The 24,957-nt window shown below is 49.2% G+C and overlaps 1 protein-coding gene across 1 annotated transcript in view; it reads right to left on the minus strand.

Annotated features, from left to right (window-relative positions):
* Nucleotides 1–18,952: 18,952 nt before the first annotated feature.
* Nucleotides 18,953–24,957, minus strand: part of robo1 (roundabout, axon guidance receptor, homolog 1 (Drosophila)) — an 809,035-nt gene continuing 803,030 nt past the window's right edge. Inside the window, exons 28-29 of the mRNA XM_070892873.1 lie at nt 20,506–20,726; nt 18,953–19,149 (exon numbers count right to left, since the gene is read on the minus strand). Of these exons, the coding sequence (XP_070748974.1) occupies nt 19,135–19,149; nt 20,506–20,726 (236 nt within the window). The 3' untranslated portion in view covers nt 18,953–19,134. The remainder of the gene's footprint in view (nt 19,150–20,505; nt 20,727–24,957) is intronic.

Consider the following 24,957-nt stretch of genomic DNA (forward strand, 5'->3'; position numbering starts at 1 on the left):
CTAATTTTGAGAAAAGTTTACCTCCAGCCAATGTGGCAAATAAGTCCTCTGCTCTGGGCAGCGGGTACTGGTTCTGTATGGAGACTCTGTTTATGGTAGATTTGTAGTCCCCACAGATTCATACGGATCCATCAGACTTCATGACTGGGACGATGGGACTTGCTCAGTCGCTAAATTTCACAGGTGATATAATGCCTTCCCGCAGAAAACTGTCTAGTTCGTGTTCAATCTTTTCCCTCATCACATGGGGTACAGCTCTGGCCTTGTGATGGACCGGTTAGCATCCTGTGTGATGTAGATTTTGACTTTGGCCCCTTTGAAAGTGCCCACACCTGGCTGAAAGAGATGTTCAAATCACTTTATAACTGTTGAGCAGGAGGTCCATTCCTCTAATGACATGGCATGGACATCATCCCATTTCCAGTTTAGTTTTGCCAGCCAGCTTCTCCCCAGCAATGCTGGGGGGTCTCCGGGGACAATCCACAGGGGAAGTCGGTTCACTGTCCCTTTGTGTGTGACAGAGAGCATGGCGCTGCCGAGGACTGGTATGATTTCTTTGGTATAGGTCTTTAGTTTGGTGTTGACCCTTGTGAGTTTTTGTCTGTCTCTTTTATGCAGCCACAGTTGAGCGCTCATGAGAGATTGTCTCGCTCCCGTATCCAGTTCCATGTTGACAGATATCCCATTGAGTAGGACCTTCATCATGATAGGAGGCATCCTGTTGTAGGAGCAGCGACCATTGATCGTGTTGACCCGCTGTACATCGGTGTCCCGGGTACTGTCCCCACCATCTTCTGGTCCGCTTTCCGACCCATCCGATTTGTAAACCAGCCGAGCTGCCGTTTTTTTGCACATGCGGGCCAAATGCCCTGTATATTCACAATTTCTGCAAACAGCCTGCTGAAATCGACATCCCCTTGACGAGTGCCCACCCCCTACATCTCCAGCACAGACCTGTTCCATTGTTCAAAGTGTTCCCAAAGAATGAGCTGCGTCTGGCTGATCTCTCTTGAGCTTCTCTCAGTTTGTAGTTGATTGCTCGCATTGTGGGTTGATGAGGTGTGAACGGCCGTTCCTGTGGCCCTTGATGGCTTCTGCCTGCTATCGAGAGCTTATTCTCCCGGTTTTGTCTGTGTGTGGGGGTAGCAGCTTGTTTAGTGCTGTGAACTTCTTGTTCCGATATTTCGTTAGTTGTCGTACCTGCATTGTAAATCAACCTCATTTCTTTTTCCCCTACCAAGAATGTCTGTGCAACCAGTGCTGCTGCCTCTCAGGTCAGGTTCTTGGTCTCTATGAGCTTTTGGAATATGCCTGTGTGGCCTATTCCTTCAATGAAAAAGTCTCTCAGCATTTCTCTCCTCAGTTCATCGGAGAACTCACATAAACTAGCCAACCTCCGAAGTTCCGCCACGAAGTCGGGTATGCTCTGGCCCACACAGCGTCTGTCGTTGTAGAATCTGTGTCTGGCCATGTGTAGGCTGCTCGCTGGCTTCAGGTGGTCTCTTACCAGTGTGCTCAATTCTTCAAACGACTTGCTTGCTGGTTTCTCGGGTGCCAACAGATCCTTCAGTAAAGCGTATGTTTTCGAGCCACAGCTGGTCAAGAGATGGGCTCTTCTCTTGTCTGCCTTATCGTCGCCTAACCAGTCTTTGGTTACAAAGCTTTGCTGGAGCCTTTCTATAAAGTCCTCCCAATTGTCTCCCGCATTGTACTTTTCATCTGATCCGTTGTTCGCCATTCTGTGGATTCTGTAATCCCGTAACTTGTCGCCACTGTAAAGTCCTGTCCCCTCAGTACAGATTCACACGAGGCATGTAGTGAAGTCAAGGTCACTCTGGACCTGCCCTTTATTTCACAGCTCTGGAATGCTGCACTTGCCTGAGACCTGTCCTTTTATACCTGTCTCTTGCAAGTGCACCCCTGGTGGTAAGGTATGCTGGTAGTTACAGGTCATATCTTATTACAGTCATGGTATTGCATGTTAGGATACAGTTATATATAATAATGTAAGATACATGACAATCCTTGTAAATCTTCTCTGCACCCTCTCCAGTGCCTCAATATCCTTCTTATAATATGGAGACCAGAACTGTACGCAGTACTCCAAGTGTGGTCTAACCAAGTTCGATACAGGTTTAACATAACTTCCTACTTTTCAATTCTATACCTCTAGAAATAAACCCTCGTGGTTTGCTTTTTCTGTGACCTTGCTAACTTGTGATTGGTTTATTAGTACGCCGAGATCCCTTTGTTCCTCTACCCCACCCAGACTCACCTATTCCTTCCAAGATACCTCCCTATTTTTCCTACCAAAACGTACTACCTCACATGCCAATTAAATGCCCATTCTGCAAGTTTATTAATGTCCTGCTGTAATTTGTTGCAGTCCTCTGTTGAGATATTAAACCAAGGCCCCGTCTGGCCTCTCAGGTGGGCGTTAAACAATCCTCTCTCAATATTCTGATGGCTGGAAATGAGGTTGATGGGTTCTGAGGTTTTAATGTCGCGTGGTGGATAAATTTAGTGCCGGGAAATGGTTGCGTCAGCAGCCAACAAATTCAGTGGTTGTGCCCTGAGAGTGGAGTGGAGCGGTAAGGGAAGCGGTTCCGCACCCCTCCCAGGGCACTCGGCCAGGTGAGCAACTGAATAGCCTGTTGCTAAAGAGTCGGCTTCGTAGCGCCCTAAGAGAGGCCTCCCTTCAAAAACAATCTCGGAACAGTAAACATTCCCGAGACATTACTCACCCTAACTAAACTTAAATCGCAAAAAGGAAAAAACACAATCACACTTACCTCACGCAGTCGTTACTTCCCTCACCGCCACAGGGACAGCTCTGCGTGCCAGTTTTCTCTGGCGGGGTCACTAGGGGGCGCTACAGGTTCAGCGCAAAACACATTTAGAAAGCGGCGCGATACCGGGGGACGTTGCACACCGGCGCGGCGCTCCCAGGCGATACTCCTCAATGCCCCCCGATATCGGCACAATGAATTTGCCGAGCGGCGTGTATGCCGGCGCTCGCGATACCGTCCCTTTACTGCCCCTGATCCGACTCTCACCAGGGCCACTATCCCAGCCAATTTCCAGCCCTAGAAGTTGCTTCTGTTGTTTCCTCAATCAACATCACCTAACTGCTCATTCATCTGATTGCTGTTGAGGGGACCTTGCTGCGTGCAAAATGGCAGCGGTGTCCAAGCGTGTCACTCTTAGTATGTGTGTGTGAGGCTCGGGCTTTGGGTCGTTTGATCCCTGGCCTGTGTTGAGTTGGTTGAGCTCAGCCGGAGTGGTGCGAGAGGCCTAGAAATGGATCCAGGGAGAAGGGAAACAATCCCAGTTCTGCTCACTAACCAGTCCGGCAACACCTCGAATTCTCATCCTTATGTTCAATTCTCTCCATGGCCCTCGCCCCTCCCTATCTCTGTACCCTCCTCCAACTCTACGAGCCCAATTTTGGCCATGACTTGTTCCAATTTTTTGGGAGTAGGTTGGTTTTTCTGGCATAAGTTGAAAAACGCCATTTTCCCCAATAAACTTGCTCCAGAGTAACTTAGTTAGGTACGATTTGTTTTATTTAGCTTTTTTTTTTCAAAAGGGGGCGTTCCCAGACACTGACGCCAGTTTTGGCCATTTATGCCACTTTGGCCAGCTAAAACTTACTATAAGTCGTCTTAGGTCAGCGTGTGTGGCCAGCTCCGAAAAACATTGTGGGCAGTGAAGAAAGCAGTGCACATTCGTACATCGGCGGACATTAGGGCAGGGATAGGGGAGGATAGGGAACCGGAGAGGACCTCAAACAATACAACCAAGCACCAAACATTGCTAGGAAAAGCACAAACAAGTAACATGCTGATAGAAATCAAGTAAATGCTATCTTAATCTTTAAAGTCGGCCTGGGAAGGCTGCAGGCCGGCCTGTGCGTGAGGCCATTCGGCCTGGGATAGCAGCAGCAAGACGCACACCGGGAGTCCAGCCGTCCAGGGTTGGGGCGGCTGCAAATGAACGGGGGAGATGCGAAGCAGAGCGACCGAACGCGGCATCGGTTGTGGGGGGCAGCCTGGGAGGTGGTAGAGAGAGAGAGAGAGAGAGAGATGCTGGCCTCTCTATCAACGGGGAGGCTGGGAGGGCAGCTGCGATGAACTTTAAAAATGGCCGAGTGCCAAGTTTCTGCGCTACCGAGCATGCGTGCACACCGGACCGACACCACTGCACATGCGCACAGCTGCCGACACTGGTTACTGCGCTGGGCTGTCGCTCCTCCCCCCACTGCACTATGTACGCCCATGCTGGGACACCGGAGACTTGGCAAAGCGGGCAGGATATGGCCACTTTTTGGTCGGTGCCGTTTCCAGCGCGCAAAGTCGACACATTTCGGTTAAGTGCGCCGAGAAAAAAGGGTTGGGGAAAATTGGGCCCCAAAACCCTCCGAGATCTCTGTGTTCCTCCAATTCTGGCCTCTTGTGTATCCCTAATTCTAACCGCTCCACCATCGGTGGCCGTGCCTTCAGCTGCCTGGGCCCGAAGCTCTGGAACTCCCTCCCTAAACCTCTCCATCTCTCTCTCCTCCTTTAAGCCGCTCCTTAAAACCCACCAAGCTTTTGGTTACCTGTCCTAATATCTCCTTATGTGGCTCGGTGACAAATTATGTTTGACTCTCGCTCCTGTGAAGCGCACTGGGGTATTTTAGTGCATACAAAGAGCTGTATAAATGCAAGTTTTTCCTTTACAAGCTACAGCACCTCACGGTACACCTCACTTACCAGGTCATGAGGTGCAATATGCTCCACTCACTGACAGTGAAATTAAACTGAGAGCAAAAACACCATCCTCTATAACGCCACACTCTGTCGTGACATGCATTGGGTGTGGAACTGTGTGCAATAGACTAACCATCTATAACATGCCCTGCTCCTTCATTACCACATGTTGCAATGTGCATTGTTAATGAGTCGCTGTCACACTCAGGAACCATATAAACCGCAGTTCCCTTTTTAAATATAGGTTAGTGCCATTCAACCCAACAGGTCCATGCCGGCATTTATGCTCCACACCCCTCTCCATCGCACCCCATCAGCATATCCTTCTATTCCTTTCTCCCTCTTGTGTTTATCCAGCTTCCCCTTAAATGCATCGATACTATTCACCTCTCTCTGGGTAAAGAAGTTTCTCCTGAATTCCCTATTGGATTTATCAATGATTATCTTATATTGATGGCCCCTAGTTTGTGGACTCTTCCACCAACAGAAACATCTTCTCTACGTCTACCCTATCAAACCCCTTCATAATTTTAAATCAGGTCACCCCTCAGCCTTCTCCATCCTAGAGAAAAGAACTCCAGTCTGTTCAATCTTTCCTGACAGTTGTACCCTCTCAGTCCTGGTACCATCCCTCTAAATATTTCTTGCATCTTAACCAGCGCCTCGATATCCTTTTCGTAATATGGACACCAGAACTGTGCGCAGTACTTCCAGTGTGGTCTCACCAAGGTTCGATACAGGTTTAGCATAAGTACTCTGCTTTTCAATTCTATCCCTCTAAAAATTAAACTGTGATTTCTGTAAGATTGGGGCCTAGGTCAAGAAGAGCGGGGTTCCGCTGGGCCACTTGAGGCAAGCTAGAGGAAATCTTGGCTGAGCCCAAGAATGGCCCAGTTAACGTTGTCACTCAAAGACTGAGCAGAGAGGCGAAGAGAAACGCTGAGGGTTCTTCGAGGATGGAATGCTTTGCCACAGGGTGTGGCCACTGCAATATTTGAGGGAAAATTGTATAAACATCTACCTGTCGCAGATGCATCTGTCCACAACAGCATTGGTCGCAGTGACCACCGCACAGTCATTGTGGAGACAAGGTCCTGTCTTCACGCTGAGGGCACCCTCCATCGTGTTGTGTGGCTCAACTACCGTGTTCAATGGGATAGATTCAGAACAGATCTAGCAGCTCCAAACTGGGCATCCATGAAGTGCTGGGGGCCCATCAGCAGCAGCAGAATTGCATTCCACCACAATCTGGATCAAAATCCTGGATCTCCCTCCCTCACAGCACTGTTGGAGCATCTTCACCACACGGACTGCAGCGGTTCAAGAAGGCGGCTCACTTCTCAAGGGGCAATTAGGGGTGGGAAATAAATGCTGGCCTTGCTGGCGATGCCCATAGAAACATAGAAACATAGAAAATAGGTGCAGGAGTAGGCCATTCGGCCCTTCGAGCCTTCCTTACTTAAGGAAGGATATACTAGCTTTGGACGGGGTACAGAGACGATTCACTAGGCTGATTCCGGAGATGAGGGGGTTACCTTATGATGATAGATTGAGTAGACTGGGTCTTTACTCGTTGGAGTTCAGAAGGATGAGGGGTGATCTTATAGAAACATTTAAAATCATGAAAGGGATAGACAAGATAGAGGCAGAGAGGTTGTTTCCACTGGTCGGGGAGACTAGAACTAGGGGCACAGCCTCAAAATACGGGGGAGCCAATTTAAAACCGAGTTGAGAAGGAATTTCTTCTCCCAGAGGGTTGTAAATCTGTGGAATTCTCTGCCCAAGGAAGCAGTTGAGGCTAGCTCATTGAATGTATTCAAGTCACAGATAGATAGATTTTTCACCAATAAGGGAATTAAGGGTTACGGGGAGCGGGCGGGTAAGTGGAGCTGAGTCCACGGCCAGATCAGCCATGATCTTGTTGAATGGCGGAGCAGACTCGAGGGGCTAGATGGCCTACTCCTGTTCCTAATTCTTATGTTCTTATGTTCTTATGTTATGGCTGATCATGCAACTTCAGTACCCCACTCCTGCTTTCTCTCCATACCCCTTGATCCCTTTAGCCGTAAGGGCCACAGCTAACTCCCTTTTGAATATATCTAACGAACTGGCCTCAACAACTTTCCGTGGTAGAGAATTCCACAGGTTCACAATTCTCTAAGTGAAAAAGTTTCTCCTCATCTCGGTCCTATATGGCTTACCACTTATCCTTAGACTGTGACCCCTGGTTCTGGACTTCCCCAACATCGGGAACATTCTTCCTGCATCTAACCTGTCCAATCCCGTCAGAATTTTATATGTTTCTATGAGATCCCCTCTCATCCTTCTAAATTCCAGTAAATATAAGCCTAGTCAATCCATATCCCGGAAAGAAAGATACATAAGAACATAGGAACGTAAGAAATAGGAGCAGGAGTCAGCCATTCGGCCCCTTGAGTCTGCTCCGCCATTCAGTAAGATCATGGCTGATTTGATCATGGACTCAGCTCCACTTCTCTGCCTGCTCCCCATAACCCTTTATTCCCTTATCACTCAAAAATCTGTCTATCTCCGCCTTAAATATATTCAATGACCCAGCCTCCACAGCTCTCTGGGGCAGAGAATTCCATAGATTTACAACCCTCTGAGAGAATAAATTTCTCATCTCAGTTTTAAATGGGTGGCCTCTTATTCTGAGACTATGTCCCCTAATTTTAATTTCCCCAATGAGTGGAAATATCCTCTCTGCATCCATCTTGTTGAGCCCCCTCATTATCTTACAAGTCTTGATAAGATCACCTCTCATTTTTCTGAACTCCAATGAGTATAGGCCCAACCTACTCAACCTATCCTCATAAGTCAACCCGCTCTTCTCCAGAATCAACCTAGTGAACCTTCTCTGAACAGCCTCCAATGCAAATATATCCTTCCTTAAATACAGAGACCAAAACTGTACGCAGTACTCCAGATGTGGCCTCACCAATACCCTGTACAGTTGTAGCAGGACTTCTCTGCTTGATTGAATCATTTTCCAAATGTCCTGCTACTGCTTCCTTAATAATGGACTCCAGCATTTTCCCAATGACAGATGTGAGGCTAACTGGTCTATAGTTTCTTGCTTTTTGTCTGCCTCCTTTTTTAAATAGGGGCGTTACATTTGCGGTTTTCCAATCTGCTGGGACCGCCCCAGAATCGAAGAAATTTTGGTAGATTAAACCAATGCATCCACTATCTCTGCAGCCACTTCTTTTAAGATCCTAGGGTGTAAGCCATCAGGTCCAGGGGACTTGTCCGCCTTTAGCTCCATTATTTTACCGAGTACTACTTCATTAGTGATAGTGATTGTATTAAGTTCCTCCCTACCTATAGCCCCTTGATTATCCACTATTGGAATGTTTTTAGTGTCTTCTACCGTGAAGACCGATACACAATATTTGTTCAACGTCTCTGCCATTTCCTTGTTCTGCATTATTAATTCCACAGTCTCATCCTCCAGGGGACCAACATTTACTTTAGCCACTCTTTTCCTTTTTATGTACCTGTAGAAACTCTTACTATCTGTTTTTATATTTCATACTAGTTTACTTTCATAATCTATCTTTCATCTCTTTGTCATTTTTTTAATCGTTCTCTGCCGGCTTTTTAAAAAAATCCCAATCTTCTAGTCTCCCACTAGTCTTAGCGACATTGTATGCCCTTGTTTTCAATTTCAACCTTCCTTTATTTAGTTAGACACGGATGGTTATCCCTTATCTTACAGTGTTTCCTTCTCATTGGGATATATTTCTTTTGCGAGTTATGAATTATCTCCTTAAATGTATGCCACTGCTCATCAACCGTCCCATTCTTTAGTCTATTTTCCCAGTCCACTTTAGCCAACTCTGCCCTCATACCTTTGTAATCTCCTTTATTTAAGCTTAAGACCCTGGTTTGAGAACCAACTTTCTCACCCTCCAACTGAATTTGAATTTCAACCATATTATGGTCACTCATTCCTGGAGGATCTTTTACTACGAGATCATTTATTAATCCTGCCTCATTACACAGTACCAGATCTAAGATAGCCTGTTCTCTGGTTAGTTCCGCAATGTACTGTTCAAGAAAACCATCCTGGATACACTCTATGAACTCCTCCTCAATGCTATCCTGGCCAATTTGCTTTGTCCAATCAATATAAAAGTTAAAATCGCCCATGATTATTGCCGTTCCTTGATTACAAACCTCCATTATTTCTTGATTTATACTCCGTCCAACAGTGTAGCTACTGTTAGAGGGCCTATAGACTATGCCCACCAGCAACTTTTTCCCTTTATTATTCCTTATCCACCCAAACTGATTCAACTTCTTGATCCTCTGAGCCAATATTGTTTCTCACTTATGCACTGATCCCATCCTTTATTAACAGTGTTACCCCACCTCCTTTTCTTTTCTGTCTGTCCTTCCACATTGTCAAATACCCCCTGAATATTTAGTTCCCAGTCCTGGTCACCTTGCAACCACGTCTCTGCAATGGCTAGCAGATCATTTGTATCTATTTGAATGATCAACTCATCTATTTTGTTACGAATGCTACGTGCATTTAGAGAAAGCGCTTTCAAATTTGTTTTTTTATCCTTTTTTCCTGCTTGTTTCTGTCCTTCAAACTCACTTTCTACATTTTTGCTTTCTAATTCCAGCTTTACTCCCCTCCCTACTGAATCTAGTTTCAGATTCCCATCCCCCTGCTAAGCTAGTTTAAACCCTCCTCAACAGCACTAGCAAACCCTCCCGCGAGGATATTGGTCCTGGCTTTGTTGAGGTGCAACCCGTCCGGCTTATACAGGTCCCACCTCCCCCAGAAGCGGTCCCAATACCTCAAGAAACTAAAGCTCTCCCTCCTGCACCATCTCTCCAGCCACGCATTCATCTGCTCTATCCTCCTATTTTTGTACTCACCAGCTCGTGGCATCGGGAGTAATCCGGAGATTACTGCCTTTGAGTTCCTGCTTTTTAATCTCTCTCCTAGCTCACCCCACCACACAGCACTGTCTCCCGGTCATCAAAATCCACGACAAGGCCTTGGACAACGTGGACCATTTTCCATACCTCGGGAGCCTACTATCAGCAAGGGCAGACATCAATGACGAGGTTCTACACCGCCTTCAGTGCGCCAGCGCAGCCTTCATTCTCCTGAGGGAGTGAGTGTTTGAAGATCAGGACCTCAAATCTGGCACCGAGTTTATGATCCACAGGGTAGTATGGCTCAGAGACATGGACCATGTACAGCAGACATCTCAAAGCGCTGACTTCAACAATTGGATCGTGACCACAGCTCTCATTTTCTGGACAGCAGGTGCAGGCAATGATTCCGCTGTTGCCATTTCCACCTCCTCGAGACCCATCTTTTGCTTCTTCACTTGTCCCATTACCATCTCCATTCACTTTGGACTATCATCCCTTTTGTCATTCAATCTCTCCTGCCTTCCACCCCATCACAGACCTTCCCTTTTGTTATTTCCTCCCGTCCATCCCCATTCCTCCAGGCCCCACTCCAAACAAAGTAAATCCAGGCTGACACTCCCAGTGCAGTGCTGAGGGAGTGCCGCACTGTCGGAGGTGCTGCCTTTTGGATGAGACGTTAAACCGAGGCCCCGCCTGCCCTCTCAGGTGGATGTGAAAGATCCCACGGCCACTATTTTGAAGAAGAGCAGGGGTGTCCTAGCCAATATGTATCCCTCAACCAACACCACTAAGAAAAAACAGATTATCTGATCATTATCAGAATGCTGTTTGTGGGAGCTTGCTGTGCGCAAATTGACTGCACAGTGTTTCCCACATTACAACAGTGACTACACGTCAAAAAGTACCTCAGTGGCTGGAAAGCGCTTTGGGACGTCCCAAGGTCGTGAAAGGTGCTATAGAAATGCAAGTTCTTTCTTTCTTCCCTGCCCCTGCACTTGCTTGCAACCTGTTACATCTCGAACCTTTTCCAGTTCTGATGAAGGGTCACAGACCTGAAATGTTAACTCTATTTCTCTCTCCACAAACGCTGTCTGACCTGCCGAGTGTTTCCAGCATTTGCTGTTTTTATCAGATTTGCAGCCTCCGCAATAATTTGCTTTTGCAAACAGGATGGTGTGATTAGTTTTGGATTGGTCGAGCCAAGGCCTGCCACAGATACAATGCGCCCAATGGCCTCTGACTGTGCTGCGCATTCTATTGAGTTCACCCAGTGACCTGGCCAGCACGTTTCCACCAATCAGCAACCAGCAAGAAATAGATTAAATATTTGACCATCTTGTTGCTGTTTCTGGGATCTTGCTGAGTGCAAAATGTCTGCCAGATTCACTTACATAATAGTCACTGCGCTGCAATGTAATTTGTGTGAAGCATTTTGCGATGTTTCGAAGAGATAAGGCGCTATAATCAATGCAAGTGTTTATAAAGGGAGGGAGGGCAGCCACGAGCACAGGGACCACACCTGGCACCCACACAACACTCACCACGATCTCCCACAGATCACCTCCCCATGTCATGGCAATAAGGACTTGGGAAAGGCTTAGGGGGAGTGTTGTCATGTATGCATGTCAATGATGTACTGTAACACGAGACCTGAATGTACCTTCATCTTGTGTATGCCATACCTGTACACCAGAGGGTGCTGCTGCTGGAGACTGAAGGGTCACCTGTGCACTGCAGGTAACCCAGTATAAAAGGGAGCTCACCTCTTGGTGTCCTCATTCTAGGAGCTGCAATAAAGGACTAACGTCACTACAGTTCAAGTGCCACCCCCCTGCCTCGTGGAGTCATTAACAGAGTGCCTACATACACAATAGGCCCAATGGCCTCTGACTGTGCTGCGCATTCTATTGAGTTCACCCAGTGACCTGGCCAACACGTCTCCATTAATCAGCAACCAGCAAGAAATAGATTAAACATTTGACCATCTTGTTGGTGTTTCTGGGATCTTGCTGTGTGCAAAATGTCTGCCACATTCACTTACATAATAGTCACTGCGCTGCAATGTAATTTGTGTGAAGCATTCTGAAATGTTTTGAAGTGATAAGGCGCTATAATCAATGCAAGTGTTTATATATATATATATATATATACATATATTACATAATACCCGAGGGATGATATTCGGTGTTAAGTGTGCGGTACTGTCTAGACTTCAAACCCTTCCATGTCTGTTTCTTAAACAGGCCACTCCCCCACTGTCCCAGCAAACACCTTCCTCTCCAGCTGTTTCTGTGTCGCAGCAAATTCCTTGCCCCCCAGGTGTACCTGTGCCTCAGATAATTCCTTCCCTCGGGTTCATCTTTGATATATTTTTCTAAGAATCTGTTTTGAAACAGTGTTATTTCTAAAAAAAAGTCTTGGTGAGGGTTCAGAAGAGATTGACTGCAATGGTACCAGGGATGCGGGGCGTCAGTGATGTGGAGAGACTGAGGAGAAGCTGGGATTGTTCTCCTTAGAGCAGGGAGGGCTAAGGGGAGATTTAATAGAGGTAGTCAAAAGGGTTTTGTCAGAGTAACTAAGGAGAAACTGTTTCCAGTGGCAGGAGGGTCGGTAACCAGAGGGCACAGATGTAAAGTGATTGGCAAAAGAACCAGAGGGAGAGATGAGGAAAAACATTTTTATGCAGTAAGTTGCTGTGATCCTGAAAGGGCAGTGGGAGCAGATTCAATAGTGACTTTCAAAAGGGAATTGGATAAGGGAGAAATTTTCAGGGCTACGAGGAATGAGTAAGGGAGGAGTACGATTGATTGGACGGCTCTTTCAGAGAGCCAGTACGGGCACGATGGGCCGAATGGTCTCCTTCAGGACGATAGGATTTTATGAAGATACATGGTGCTGTGCGTGTGGTGTCCAAAAAGGACGCACTGAAGGTATTATGATTCTATCGGCTAGTGTTCCCAATTCCCACACTGATATCAGTGTGTCTGCCCAGTACATCTTTACCCTGACTGCTTCTACATTTGTATGTCACTAAGATCAGAAGTAAAAATTGGGCATTTCGGCTACCCGACTGCAGGAAAGTGGGAGATGAGAGAGGAACAGACTGGTAGAAGAATGAGAGGGCATCTCACTGAAACATACAAGGTTGCAAGGGGGATTGACAGGGTAGATGCAGGGAGGATGTTTCCCTGGCTGGGGAGTCTAGAACCAGGGGTCATAGTCTCAGGATAAGGGGTCGGCCATTTAGGACTGAGATGAGGAGGGATTTCTTCACTCAGAGGGTGGAGAATTTTTGGAATTCTCTGCCCCAGAGGGCTGTGGGTGCTCAGTGTTGAGTATATTCAAGGCTGAGATCGAATCACTGAACGGTTACAGCACAGAAGGAGGCCATTCAGCCCATTGAGCCTGTGCCGGCTCTCTGCAAGAACACTTCAGCCAGTCCCACCCCCCACCCCCACCCTTTCCCCGTGGCCCTGCAATTGTTTTTCCTTCAGTTACTTATCCAACTCCCTTTTGAAAGCCATGATTGAATCTGCCTCCACCACCCTTTGAGGCAGCGCATTTCAGATCCTAACCACTCGTTGCGTAAAAAGGCTTTTCCTCATGTCACCTTTGGTTCTTCTGCCAATCACCTTAAATCTGTGTCCGCCAATGGGAACAGTTTCTTTCTATCTATTCTGTCCAGACCCCTCATGATTTTGAACACCTCGATCAAATCTCCTCTCAACCTTCTCTGCTCCAAGGAGAACAACCCCAGCTTCTCCAGTCTACCCAAGTAACTGAGGTCCCTCATCCCTGGAACTATTGTTGTAAATCTTTTGAGTCTAGGGGAATCAAGGGAGATGGCGATCAGATGGGAAAGTGGAGTGGAGCTGGAAGATCAGCCATGGTCTCACTGAATGGCGGAGCAGGCTCGGAGGGCTGTTGGGCCTACTCCTGCTCCTAATTTTTAAGTTCTTGTTTTTTATGGCACACAGACAAAAACAAGAACACTTTACAATCCCTTGTAACTAGAAGTACATCAGAGTGGGTCTTACGCTCAGTGCTTGTTCTCTGAATCTATCGGTTATTAAAGAGGAACGTTTAGTTGGTTAATGCAACTGCATTGGCAGCGATGTGGAGGAGAGCAAAGGGTTTTTTTTAAACAAAGGGACCGAATGAAAATTGAGTTTTCAGTGCTGGCTTTGAGTACTCAATCTTTCGATTCCGTCTGCCAGCCAGACTGAATGGAGTCCAAGATTTGTAAGCCCATTGCAGCAGGCCAAAACAATTAAATGTGTAGAATTGTTCATGCTCTTCCTGTTTTCTGCCTTCCTCTCCTGAAGGGCCGCACTCCTGCTGAGGTGCGGTTTCACGGAGGCAGATGGCTTGGCCAAAGGGCCGCTGTCCTTCGGTGCAAAGGGTTAAAAACCAAAGCTGAGACCCTGGCCTCTCCTGACACACTGCTGCAAGGAGGTCATCAGCAGCAGGAAGTCGGGCCGATAGTCCTTTTCTCTACCGTAGGTGGCCAACTGTGCAGTGCTGCCTCTCTCCACCGCTTTCGAGATCAGCTAAGCCGGAACAGAGTGGGTTTTAAATCTTGGATCACCGCAACATGACTAGAACTAAGGGGGTGGGGAGGGCAGGGCATACCCTCCCTGATAAAATGCAACATCCCCACCGACACCTGGGAGTCCTTGGCCAAAGACCGCCCTAAGTGGAGGAAGAACATCCGGGAGGACGCTGAGCACCTCGGGTCTCGTCGCCGAGAGCATGCAGAAATCAAGCGCAGGCAGCGGAAGGAGCGTGTGGCAAACCAGACTCCCCACCCACCCTTTCCTTCAACCACTGTCTGTCCCACTTGTGACAGAGACTGTAATTCCCGTATTGGACTGTTCAGTCACCTGAGAACTCACTTTTAGAGTGGAAGCAAGTCTTCCTCGATTTCGAGGGACTGCTTATGATGATGGATGTCTCAGGATAGGGGGTTGACCATTTAGGACTGAGATGAAGAGGAATTTCTTCACTCATAGAGTTGTGAATCTTTGGAATTCTCTTTCCCAGAGGGCTGTGGATGCTCAGTTAGTGTGTCTATTCAAGGCTGAGATCGATAGATTTTTGGAGTCTCGGGGGATGAAGGGATATGGGGATCAGGCGGGAAAATAGAGTTGAGGTCGAAGATCATAGAAACATAGAAAATAGGTGCAGGAGTAGGCCATTTGGCCCTTCGAGCCTGCACCACCATTCAATAAGATCATGGCTGATCATTCACCTCAGTACCCCTTTCCCACTTTCTCTCCATACCCCTTGATCTCTTTAGCCGTAAGGGCCATATCAAACTCTCTCTTGAATATATCCAATGAACTGGCATCAACAATTCTCTGAGTGAAGAAGTCCTCATCTCAGTCATAAATGGCCTACCCCTTATCCTAAGACTATGTCCCCTGGTTCTGGACTTCCCCAACATCGGGAACATTCTTCCCGCATCTAACCTGTCCAGTCCCGTCAGAATCTTATACGTTTCTATGAGATCCCCTCTCATCCTTCTAAACTCCAGTGAATAAAGGCCCAGTTGATCCAGTCTCTCCTCATATGACAGTCCAGCTATCCCTGAAATCAGTCTGGTGATCCTTCGCTGCACTCCCTCAATAGCAAGAACGTCCTTCCTAAGGTTAGGAGACTAAAACTGAACACAATATTCCAGGTGAGGCCTTGTACAACTGCAGTAAGACCTCCCTGCTCCTATACTCAAATCCCCTAGCTATGAAGGCCAACATACCATTTGCCTTCTTCGCCACCTGCTGTACCTGCATGCCAACTTTCAATGACTGATGTACCATGACACCTAGGTCTTGTAGCTCCCCTTTTCTTAATCTGCCGCCATTCAGATAATATTCTGCCTTTGTGTTTTTGCCACCAAAGTGGATAACCTCACATTTATCCACATTATACTGCATCTGCCATGCATTTGCCCACTCACCTAACCTGTCCAATTCATCCGTGATCTTATTACATGGTGGAACAGGCTCGAGGGGCCATATGGCTGACTCCTGCTCCTAATTCTTATGTTCTTACCACATTACTGACTCTCAAGAGAGGAACCAGCCCCCAACAGTCGTCCATCGTCAACAATGGGGCCAAAAGGGTTCATAAATCTCTGGTTGGGTCTCAACTGGAGTATTGTGTCCAATTCTGGGCAGACAAGGATGTGAAGGCCTCAGAGAGAGTGCAGAGGCGATTGACTGGAATGGTTCCAGGAATGCGGGAATTCAGTTACGTGGATAGACTGGAGAAGCTGGGGTTTTTCTCCTTAGAGCAGAGAAGAGAGTAAGGGGAGATTTAATAACGGTGTTCAAAATTCTGAAGTGTTTTGTTCGAGTAAATAAGGAGAAATTGTTTCCAGTGGCAGGAGGGTCAGTCACCAGAGGACATGGATTTAAGGTGATTGGCAAAAGAACCAGAGGAACTTGATGAGATATCTTTTTGCTGTTATGATCTGGAACACACTGCCTGAAAGGGCAGAGGGAGTAGATTCAATAGTAACTTTCAAAAGGGAATTGGATAAATATTTGAAAATGAAAAATGTGCAGGGCTACGGGGAAAGAGCAGGGGGAGTGGGATTAATTGGATCGATCTTTCAAAGAGCTGTCACAGGCTCGATGGGCCGAATGGCCTCCTTCTGTGCTGTATCACTGTATGATTATGAGGACAGGTTGCACAGACAAGGCTTGTATCCCCCTGAGTATAGGAGGTTAAGGGATGATTTAATTGAGGTGTTTATTAAAAGAGTTGATAAGGTAGAGTGAGAGAGAAACTATTCCCTCCGGTGGGGGGGGGGCGGGGAGCCCAGAACAAGGGGGCGTCACCTTAAAATGAGAGCCAGGCCGTTCAGGGGTGATGTCAGGAAGCACTTCTTCACACAAAGGGCCGTGGGAATCGGGAACTCTCTCCCTAAGAGGCTGGGGTTCAATTGAAAATTTAAGATGGATAGATTTATATTGGGCAAAGGGCATTAAGGGTCATGGAACGAAGGCGGGTAGAGTTTAAGATACAGATCATCCCTGATCTAATTGAATGGTGGAACAGGCTTGAGGGGCTGAATGGCCTCCTCCTGTTCCTGTGTAACAAGCTCGAGGGGCTGAATAGCCTCCTCCTGTTCCTGTGTAACAGGCTCGAGGGGCTGAATGGGCCTCCTCCTGTTCCTGTGTAACAGGCTCGAGGCGCTGAATGGGCCCCCTCCTGTTCCTGTGTAACAGGCTCGAGGGGCTGAATGGGCCTCTTCCTGTTCCTGTGTAACAGGCTCGAGGGGCTGAATGGGCCTCCTCCTGTTCCTGTGTAACAGGCTCGAGGGGCTGAATGGGCCTCCTCCTGTTCCTGTGTAACAGGCTCGAGGGGCTGAATGGGCCTCCTCCTGTTCCTGTGTAACAGGCTTGAGAGGCTGAATGGCCTCCTCCTGTTCCTGTGTAACACACTCGAGGGGCTGAATGGCCTCCTCCTGTTCCTGTGTAACAGGCTCGAGGGGCTGAATGGCCCCCTCCTGTTCCTGTGTAACAGGCTCGAGGGGATGAATGGCCTCCTCCTGTTCCTGTGTAACAGGCTCGAGGGGCTGAATGGCCCCCTCCTGTTCCTGTGTAACAGGCTCGAGGGGCTGAATGGCCCCCTCCTGTTCCTGTGTAACAGGCTCGAGGGGCTGAATGGCCTCCTCCTACTCCTGTGTAACAGGCTCGAGGGGCTGAATGGCCCCCTCCTGTTCCTGTGTAACACACTCGAGGGGCTGAATAGGTCGCCTCCTGTTCCTGTGTAACAGGCTCGAGGGGCTGAATGGCCTCCTCCTGTTCCCTCCATAGAAGCCATAAGAACGTTTCACATATGAAAACCTGTGGAGAGAAGGTTTTATTCAAACGAACGAGGACAGTGCCGAGATAGATGGTGCGGCTGGGGAAAGAATCGACACGACACGACAAGTATCATCTTTGTGATCTCGAGGACAATTTTTAATAAATAAAGTGGCAAGGAAATTACACGTTTAGGATTATTTGATCCTGAATATGTAAATTTATGACTACAGAAAGGATCTCTTACATAAAAAATACCAAAAACAGTTTGGACCGGTTCATTGGCTCCCTCCGCACGATGCACCACACTGCATTTGGTAACCACGCAATGGGTTGACTAGACGTCCAATAAGAAACCTCGATCCAATGACGCTGCCAATCACGTGAGATTGTAAACTGATCTTCCCTTGTGCGTCAGGTGTAACCTGAACCTTCCTTCAAAAATAAAAAGCCGTACCCTGTTGATTGAATCGTTAAGTGACCTATTTCCAACTAGCACCCAGTTCCTGCGCCTCTCCCTCCTTACCTACTCCCACGCCATCCTGGGCGGCAGTCAGTCAGGAGATGTGTTTTTTTGCAAGTCACAACAGCAAAGACAATTTTTTTTTAAGCGGACTCGCTGCGGTCAAAGTCTGGGTCCTACACGGACCGGAAAGTCTCGGTCTGTTTGCATGTGACCAGTCCTCGAGTCTTCTCCTCGACAACCTTCTCAAACAAAAAGAATTGCTTCTTTCCTCTTGCGTCTGTGCAAGCGCACAGACTCCCCCCCCCCCCCCACCCCCCCATAAAATCTTCCCGTTCCCTCCCTCGCTTCCCTCCTCCCCCTTCCCCCTCCCCCAAAAAAATCCGCATCTCCTTAACTCCCAACGGTTGAAAATCGAACACTTCTCCACTTCAGTTCCCCCCCCTGCCCGCGCCCCCGCGCCCCCCCTCCCCCGCCGCCCCCACCTATCTCCCTCCCTCCTCCTCCAACACACTCATTTCTCCAGAAAGATGCCGGAGGTTAATAAGACACCATTAAAGAATGGTTCTTCTTTCAAAATTAAAACTTTTTGTGATTGTGCTTTTGAAACCAAGAAATAAACAAGAACAAAAAAATGAAAACAGTGCATTACAATGACGACAAAAGAAATTATATATATTATTAAAGAAGAAACGATTCAGCTTTTCGCCAAGTAGGCCCATTCTTTGGAGCATGGTGTTTAACACGCTACTTATTTACAACAGGGCCGATGGGAATTTGGAGGGCTAACAGGGTGTGAAAAAAAAATCCAGTACATATTTACAGTATGAATCGGCCCCATTTCGAAGAAACGTTGAAGAAACTAAACAAAAAAATTTGGTCGGAATTGAGCGAAATTAGTCCAGCCATAAATTACAATAAGTAGCCAAGATTCTGCACCCAACCCCCCGACCCCCGACCCCCCCCCGCCCCCACCCCCTTCAAAAAGAAATAGAAATGTCAACATAAAAAAAAACTGACGTGGTCAATTAACACGATGCAAACATTTATAATTTACACGTTCTCTCGTTGCGCCAAACATTATATCTGGCATCAAAGGACATCCACAAGCAAGAGTTTTACAAAAACTGTTATAGATCTCTCCAAAGTCCGATCGGAGTTAATCACTTGACATAAGCTTCATTCTTCAGCTTTCAACGTCCTGGAGATAGGAAGTAAAACGGGAAACGGGGTCAAATATTTTTTTTAAACTTTCACTGCTTTCTGTTCGTCGGCCATCTGCCTCCGATTCCCGCCCACCCAGTCTCACCCCAGATGCAACAGCTGAGCGGTCACAATATTGGATTGTGGATTTAATTAGCAGATTCTGGACTCAAATGCCGCCCAGAAGGACAAGGGCAGCAGGCGCATGGGAACACCACCCACCTCCACGTTCTTCTCCAAGTCACACACCATCCTGACTTGGAAATATATCGGCCGTTCCTTCATCGTCGCTGGGTCACAATCCTGGAACTCCCTCCCTAACAGCACTGTGGGAGCACCTTCACCACACGGACTGCAGCGGTTCAAGAAGGCGGCTCACCACCACCTTCTCAAGGGGCAGTTAGGGGATGGGCAATAAATGCCGGCCAGCGACGCCCACATCCCGTGAATGAATTAAACAAAGATTGTGCAAAACATTACCCGGAAAAAAGCCCGTTTGTTGCAAAAACGCAACTGGTTCGCTAACGTCCGACATTGAATCTACTGAGAATTACAAAGAATGTACAGCACAGAAACCGCTTCGTGCTGGTGTTTATGCTCCACACGAGCCTCCACCCAGCACTACTTTGTCTCACCCCATCACCATATCCTTCTATTCCCTTCTCCCTCATGTGTTTATCCAGCTTCTCCTTAAATGCATCGATACTATTTGCCTCAACCCCTCCCTGCGGGAGCGAGTTCCACATTCTCACCGCTCTCTGGGTAAAGAAGTTTCTCCTGAATGCCCCATTGGATTTATCAGTGACTGTCTTATATTCTCCCCCACAAGTGGAAACATCTTCTCTACATCTGCCCCATCGAACCCATTCATAATGTTAAAGACCTCCATCAGGTCACCCCTCAGCATTCTCTTTTCTAGAGAAAAAAGCTCCGGCCTGTTCAACCTTTCCTGATAGTTACAATCTCTCCGTTGTGGTATCATACTTCTAAATCTTTAGTGCACTTTCTCCAGAGCCCCCTGTATCCTTTGGTAACCAGAACCTGTACATCGTTCTTTAAATGTGGTCCAACCAAGATGGGCCGGATGGCCTCCTTCTGTGCTGAATAATTCCCTGAGGGGGTACTATCGCGTCTTTGTGGATGGATGAGCCATCGGGGGATAAATGGCCTTCCGCATCTGGATCCATCTTGTGACGTTGTCGACACTCTAGGTGTGTAGGTTCGAAGAACTAGCCATTCTGACACCATCCCCCGCCCTCGTGCGCCCCCCCCCCCCCCGCCCCGCCCCCCCACCCCCCGGCTTCCCCCCCCCCCACCCCCGGCTCCCATGCACCAACAATTCTGGGACATTCACCTCAAAATCTTCTTCTTCACACACGTACGTTCCCATTTCTTGCAGGCCGGCTTCTGGTGCGTTCCTGCGGGATGCCCCTGTGCTGCTCCCCGGCATGGCCGGTTCACCTCTCCGCCGGCCTCCGGACCCTCTCGACGACATGGAGCTGGAAGAGCTCGGCTCCCTGGGGTTCTGCGCGCAGGGGAAGGTGGGTCGGCTGTAGGGAAGGACGTCCTCTGTACCTGCACGACACACGGGATAAGAGAGTTGTGGGTGGAGGAGATCCATAAGAGCATAAGAAATAGAAGCGATGTGGCCCCTCGAGCCTGCTCCGCCATTCAATAAGATCATGGCTGAACCGATCATGGACTCAGCTCCACTTTCCTGCCCGCTCCCCATAACCCCTTATCGGTTAAGAAACTGTCTATCTCTGTCTTAAATTTATTCAATGTCCCAGCCTCCACAGCTCTCTGAGGCAGTGAGTTCCGCAGACTTACAACCCTCAGAGAAGAAATTCCTCCTCATCCCAGTTTTAAATGGGCGGCCCCTTATTCTAAGATTATGCCCCCTAGATCTAGTCTACTCCATCAGTGGAAACATCCTCTCTGCATCCACCTTGTCATCCATCTGGGCAGACTCTTGACTAATCTTTCTCCCTCCTTGTTTCTCCCTCCTCAGCTCTTTGATCACCCGGACGATCTTCATGTGGCGACCTGGGGTTGTGACCTCTGACCTCCCCCCGGGGGCAGGGAACCGGCCGAGCGAATGGCCAAGCCTCAGCGACATTAAACTGGCCGAGTGCCCGACCTGATGGTCCGTGAATCCATGGGGAAGCGGCAGAAACGTGGTTGTCCTCCAAACCAAGGTGGGCGCGGGGACTGGGAGGGGGGGGGGGGGAAAGCCGGGGGTAAAGGGGGGTTCCGGGGTGATCAGCGGGCGGGCGGGCGGGGAGAGAGTCTGGGCAGCAGTGACCTACACTTGTAAGGCCCAGGGGAGCACTCCTGCACCTCTTGGCCCCACAAAGGACAGGTTCAAACTTACCTGGAAGGGCCTCTTCGGCCGATTGCCCAGGTTTAAGCCGTTGGATTGGACTCTGCTGGCAACATGCCTGCTTTCGGGTTGAAATGGCGCCAGGGTCCTATTGACCTAATTGGACCCCGATTAGCATAGACACATGAGGCTCCCACCTGATGCAGGGTAGCGATTTCTGGTTTGACTCTGAAATCGATAAATCTGGTCATTGACGGATTGACGCCAAGAAAATGACCATTAAAACTGATATAGAACGAGAACTTGCGCTCCTGCAGCGCCTTTCATGACTTCAGAATGTCCCAAAGCATGTTACAGCCAATAAACTACTTTTGAAGTTTAGTCAATGTTTGTAATATAGGGAAACACAACAGCTAATTTTCGCACAGCAAGCTCCCACAAACAGGAGGTTGAATCACATGACCTATCACCTCCAACTGCCCTGCCCCACCGTCCCGCCATTGGTTGCCTGACATGTCCAACCCACAGCCAATAGGAAATGAACACAGTCTTTGAGCCAAATTGGATGATTCTTAACTTCCAGCCAAGCACCTCTTTTTCTCCAATCACTAATATTTCCGTAACTTATCCATGACAGTACTGGAAGCGAGAGATCTCACAATTTCTTCTAACGTCCCTAGGATTATTTTCCTACCTGGTTGTCTTTCCTTGTGCCGCCTGTTCGCTCCTCCGGGGGGGGGGCGTAAATGGGGTGCGATGCACTGTTCCCCATCAGGGGGGGGGGCGGTGTTAGCGGAGATGCTGTCATGGCAGCACTGTGCCCCGCAGGTAGCACCCCGGGCCGGTGCTAAACCGCCGATGACCCCTTAGTGCCGCGAGTCCACCCCTTCTTGCCCCGCGGCGGATATTGTCCCGTGACCCGTGAGCGAGTGTCAGCGCCAGCCTCGTGGGTCACGAACCGGGCCGACATCCGCTCGCGGGGCGGAAGTTAAAGGGGCGGTTGCTGGCGCCCCGCGCCGCCATCTTGGCGGTTTTGCCAAATCTCCGGTCGGCTCTATTACTTGCGCCCTAGCGTGGTCGGGGCCTGCCATTGTGCAGCCCGGCACTCCGTTTTTGGGTGATGGACTGCGGTCCCGGCACCCCGCTGCCCTGGTGGCCGAGTGAAGGTCATCAGAGGCCTTGCAGAGTGCGCAACGGCCCTCCTTTTTAAGTGAAGAGCTAAGGCGTTAAAACGCATCAGTGCTACGTGGAGCATTGGCGTAGCGCTGCCGATCGCACCCCATTAGCACTGCTGGATCCGCCCCGACAGGAAGTGGAGCGTGCGCGATTGCACTCCACTTCCTCTGAGGGGCGGTACGGCCAATTCAGCGACCGGGGCGGGACTTACCCACCGGGCACAGGAAGTACCGCCCCAAGCAGGAAGTACCACCCCGAGCAGGAAGTACTGCCCCGAGCAGGAAGTACCGCCCTGAGCAGGAAGTACCGCCCCAAGCAGGAAGTACTGCCCTGCACAGGAAGTACCACCCCGAGCAGGAAGTACCACCGCGAGCAGGAAGTACCGCCCCGAGCAGGAAGTACCACCCCGAGCAGGAAGTACCGCCCCGAGCAGGAAGTACTGCCCCAAGCAGGAAGAACCGCCCTGCACAGGAAGTACCGCCCCGAGCAGGAAGTACCGCCCCCAATCTGGGCGCAAGACAATTTAATCCCCCAGGTGCGCTAAAATTGCAGCTGAGCGGGGAATAGTATTTTAACTGCCCGAGCCCCACCTGGTATCCGCAGGGTGGTGAGGGGTATTACCCACCTGCGGGTCAGGAGGCTGTTCAATCACAGGAGGGGGCCACGGCAGCGAGCCCAGCTCCTGCCCTCATCCAATCTGCACTCCTTGACGTAACCCGCAGGTTATACGGAGGCTGGTCACCGAGCAACCTAGAGGTTGTGAGTTCAAATCCCACCGGGGCAACTTCGGAATCTGAAGTCGATAAATCTGGTTATTTTAGACTCAGTACCAAGAAAGTAATCGAGATAGAAAGAACTTGCATAACTCCAGCGCTTTTCATGACCTTAGAGTGTCCCAAAACACTTTACAGCCAATGAAGTTCTTTTGAAGTGTGGTCACTGTTGTAATGTATGGAAAGGCAACAGCCAACTTTCACACCGCAAGCTCCCACAAATAGCAACAACAACAACTTGCATTTATATAGCCCTTTAACATAGTAAAAAGTTCCAAAGGCATTCCACAGGAGCGATATCAAAAAAAATCGGGACACTGAGCCACATAAAGAGAGATTAGGGCAGATGACCAAAAAGTTGGTCAAAGAGGTAAGGAGCATCTTACAGAAGGAAAGAGAGGCGGAGAGGTTTAGGGAGGGAGTTCCAGAGCTTGGGGCCCGGCCGCCAATAATGGAGAAATTATAATCAAGGACGCGCAAGAGGCCATAACTGGAGGAGCGCAGAGATCGGAGGGTTGGAGGGCTGGATTACAGAGATAGGGAGCAATATGATCATGACCATGTAGTCTGTTTTTGTGTTGCAAATACAGGGCTACATATTGTGTGGGGCACCAGGGAGGCCAGCTCATTGAAATAGTGCCCAAGGGATCTTTTCCACCCACCTCAGGGCCGACGGAGGGCCTCGGTTCAACGTCTGATGCGAAAGAAACTATGATGTCCACCGTAAGAGCATGGACTAGAACTAGGACCTTCCTAATCCACGTGGCTCCGTGTCAGGAACATTGTGGCTTCGTTGATCTGGCTAGAGACCCTGCAGTATAGAAACTGCCCATTTGTCCCAAGAGGGAAGGTTCAGGGGTAACCAGAAAGAGGTCTTTAAGATTCGGTAGGGGTCACCCCTCGCGATAAATTGGGGGATAAAAAGGAAGTGGAACGCTAAATAAATAAAGCTCAGCCGCTTCCCCGTATGGGGGACTCGTCCCTGAATTGAAGGGAAGGGCCCAAGCTGGCATACTCTGCATATTGGAAACTCACTCACCTGGACCGCCGGGGCTGGGCTGAGCGATCGCGGCACCGGTCCCTTGACCAGCGGGAGCTGGGCTGAGCGATCACAGCACAGACCCCTTGACCACCGGGGGCTGGGCTGAGCGATCACAGCACAGGCCCCTTGACCACCGGGGGCTGGGCTGAGCGATCACAGCACAGGTCCCTTGACCAGCGGGAGCTGGGCTGAGCGATCGCGGCACAGGTCCCTTGACCAGCGGGGGCTGGGCTGAGCGATCACGGCACAGGCCCCTTGACCAGCGGGAGCTGGGCTGAGCGATCACAGCACAGGCCCCTTGACCAGCGGGGGCTGGGCTGAGCGATCACAGCACAGGTCCCTTGACCAGCGGGGACTGGGCTGAGCGATTACAGCACAGGCCCCTTGACCAGCGGGAGCTGGGCTGAGCGATCACAGCACAGGCCCCTTGACCACCGGGAGCTGGGCTGAGCGATCACGGCACCGGCCCCTTGACCAGCGGAGGCTGCGCTG

The sequence above is a fragment of the Pristiophorus japonicus genome, chromosome 11 (assembly GCF_044704955.1).
Source record: "Pristiophorus japonicus isolate sPriJap1 chromosome 11, sPriJap1.hap1, whole genome shotgun sequence".
Lineage (NCBI taxonomy): Eukaryota > Metazoa > Chordata > Chondrichthyes > Pristiophoridae > Pristiophorus > Pristiophorus japonicus.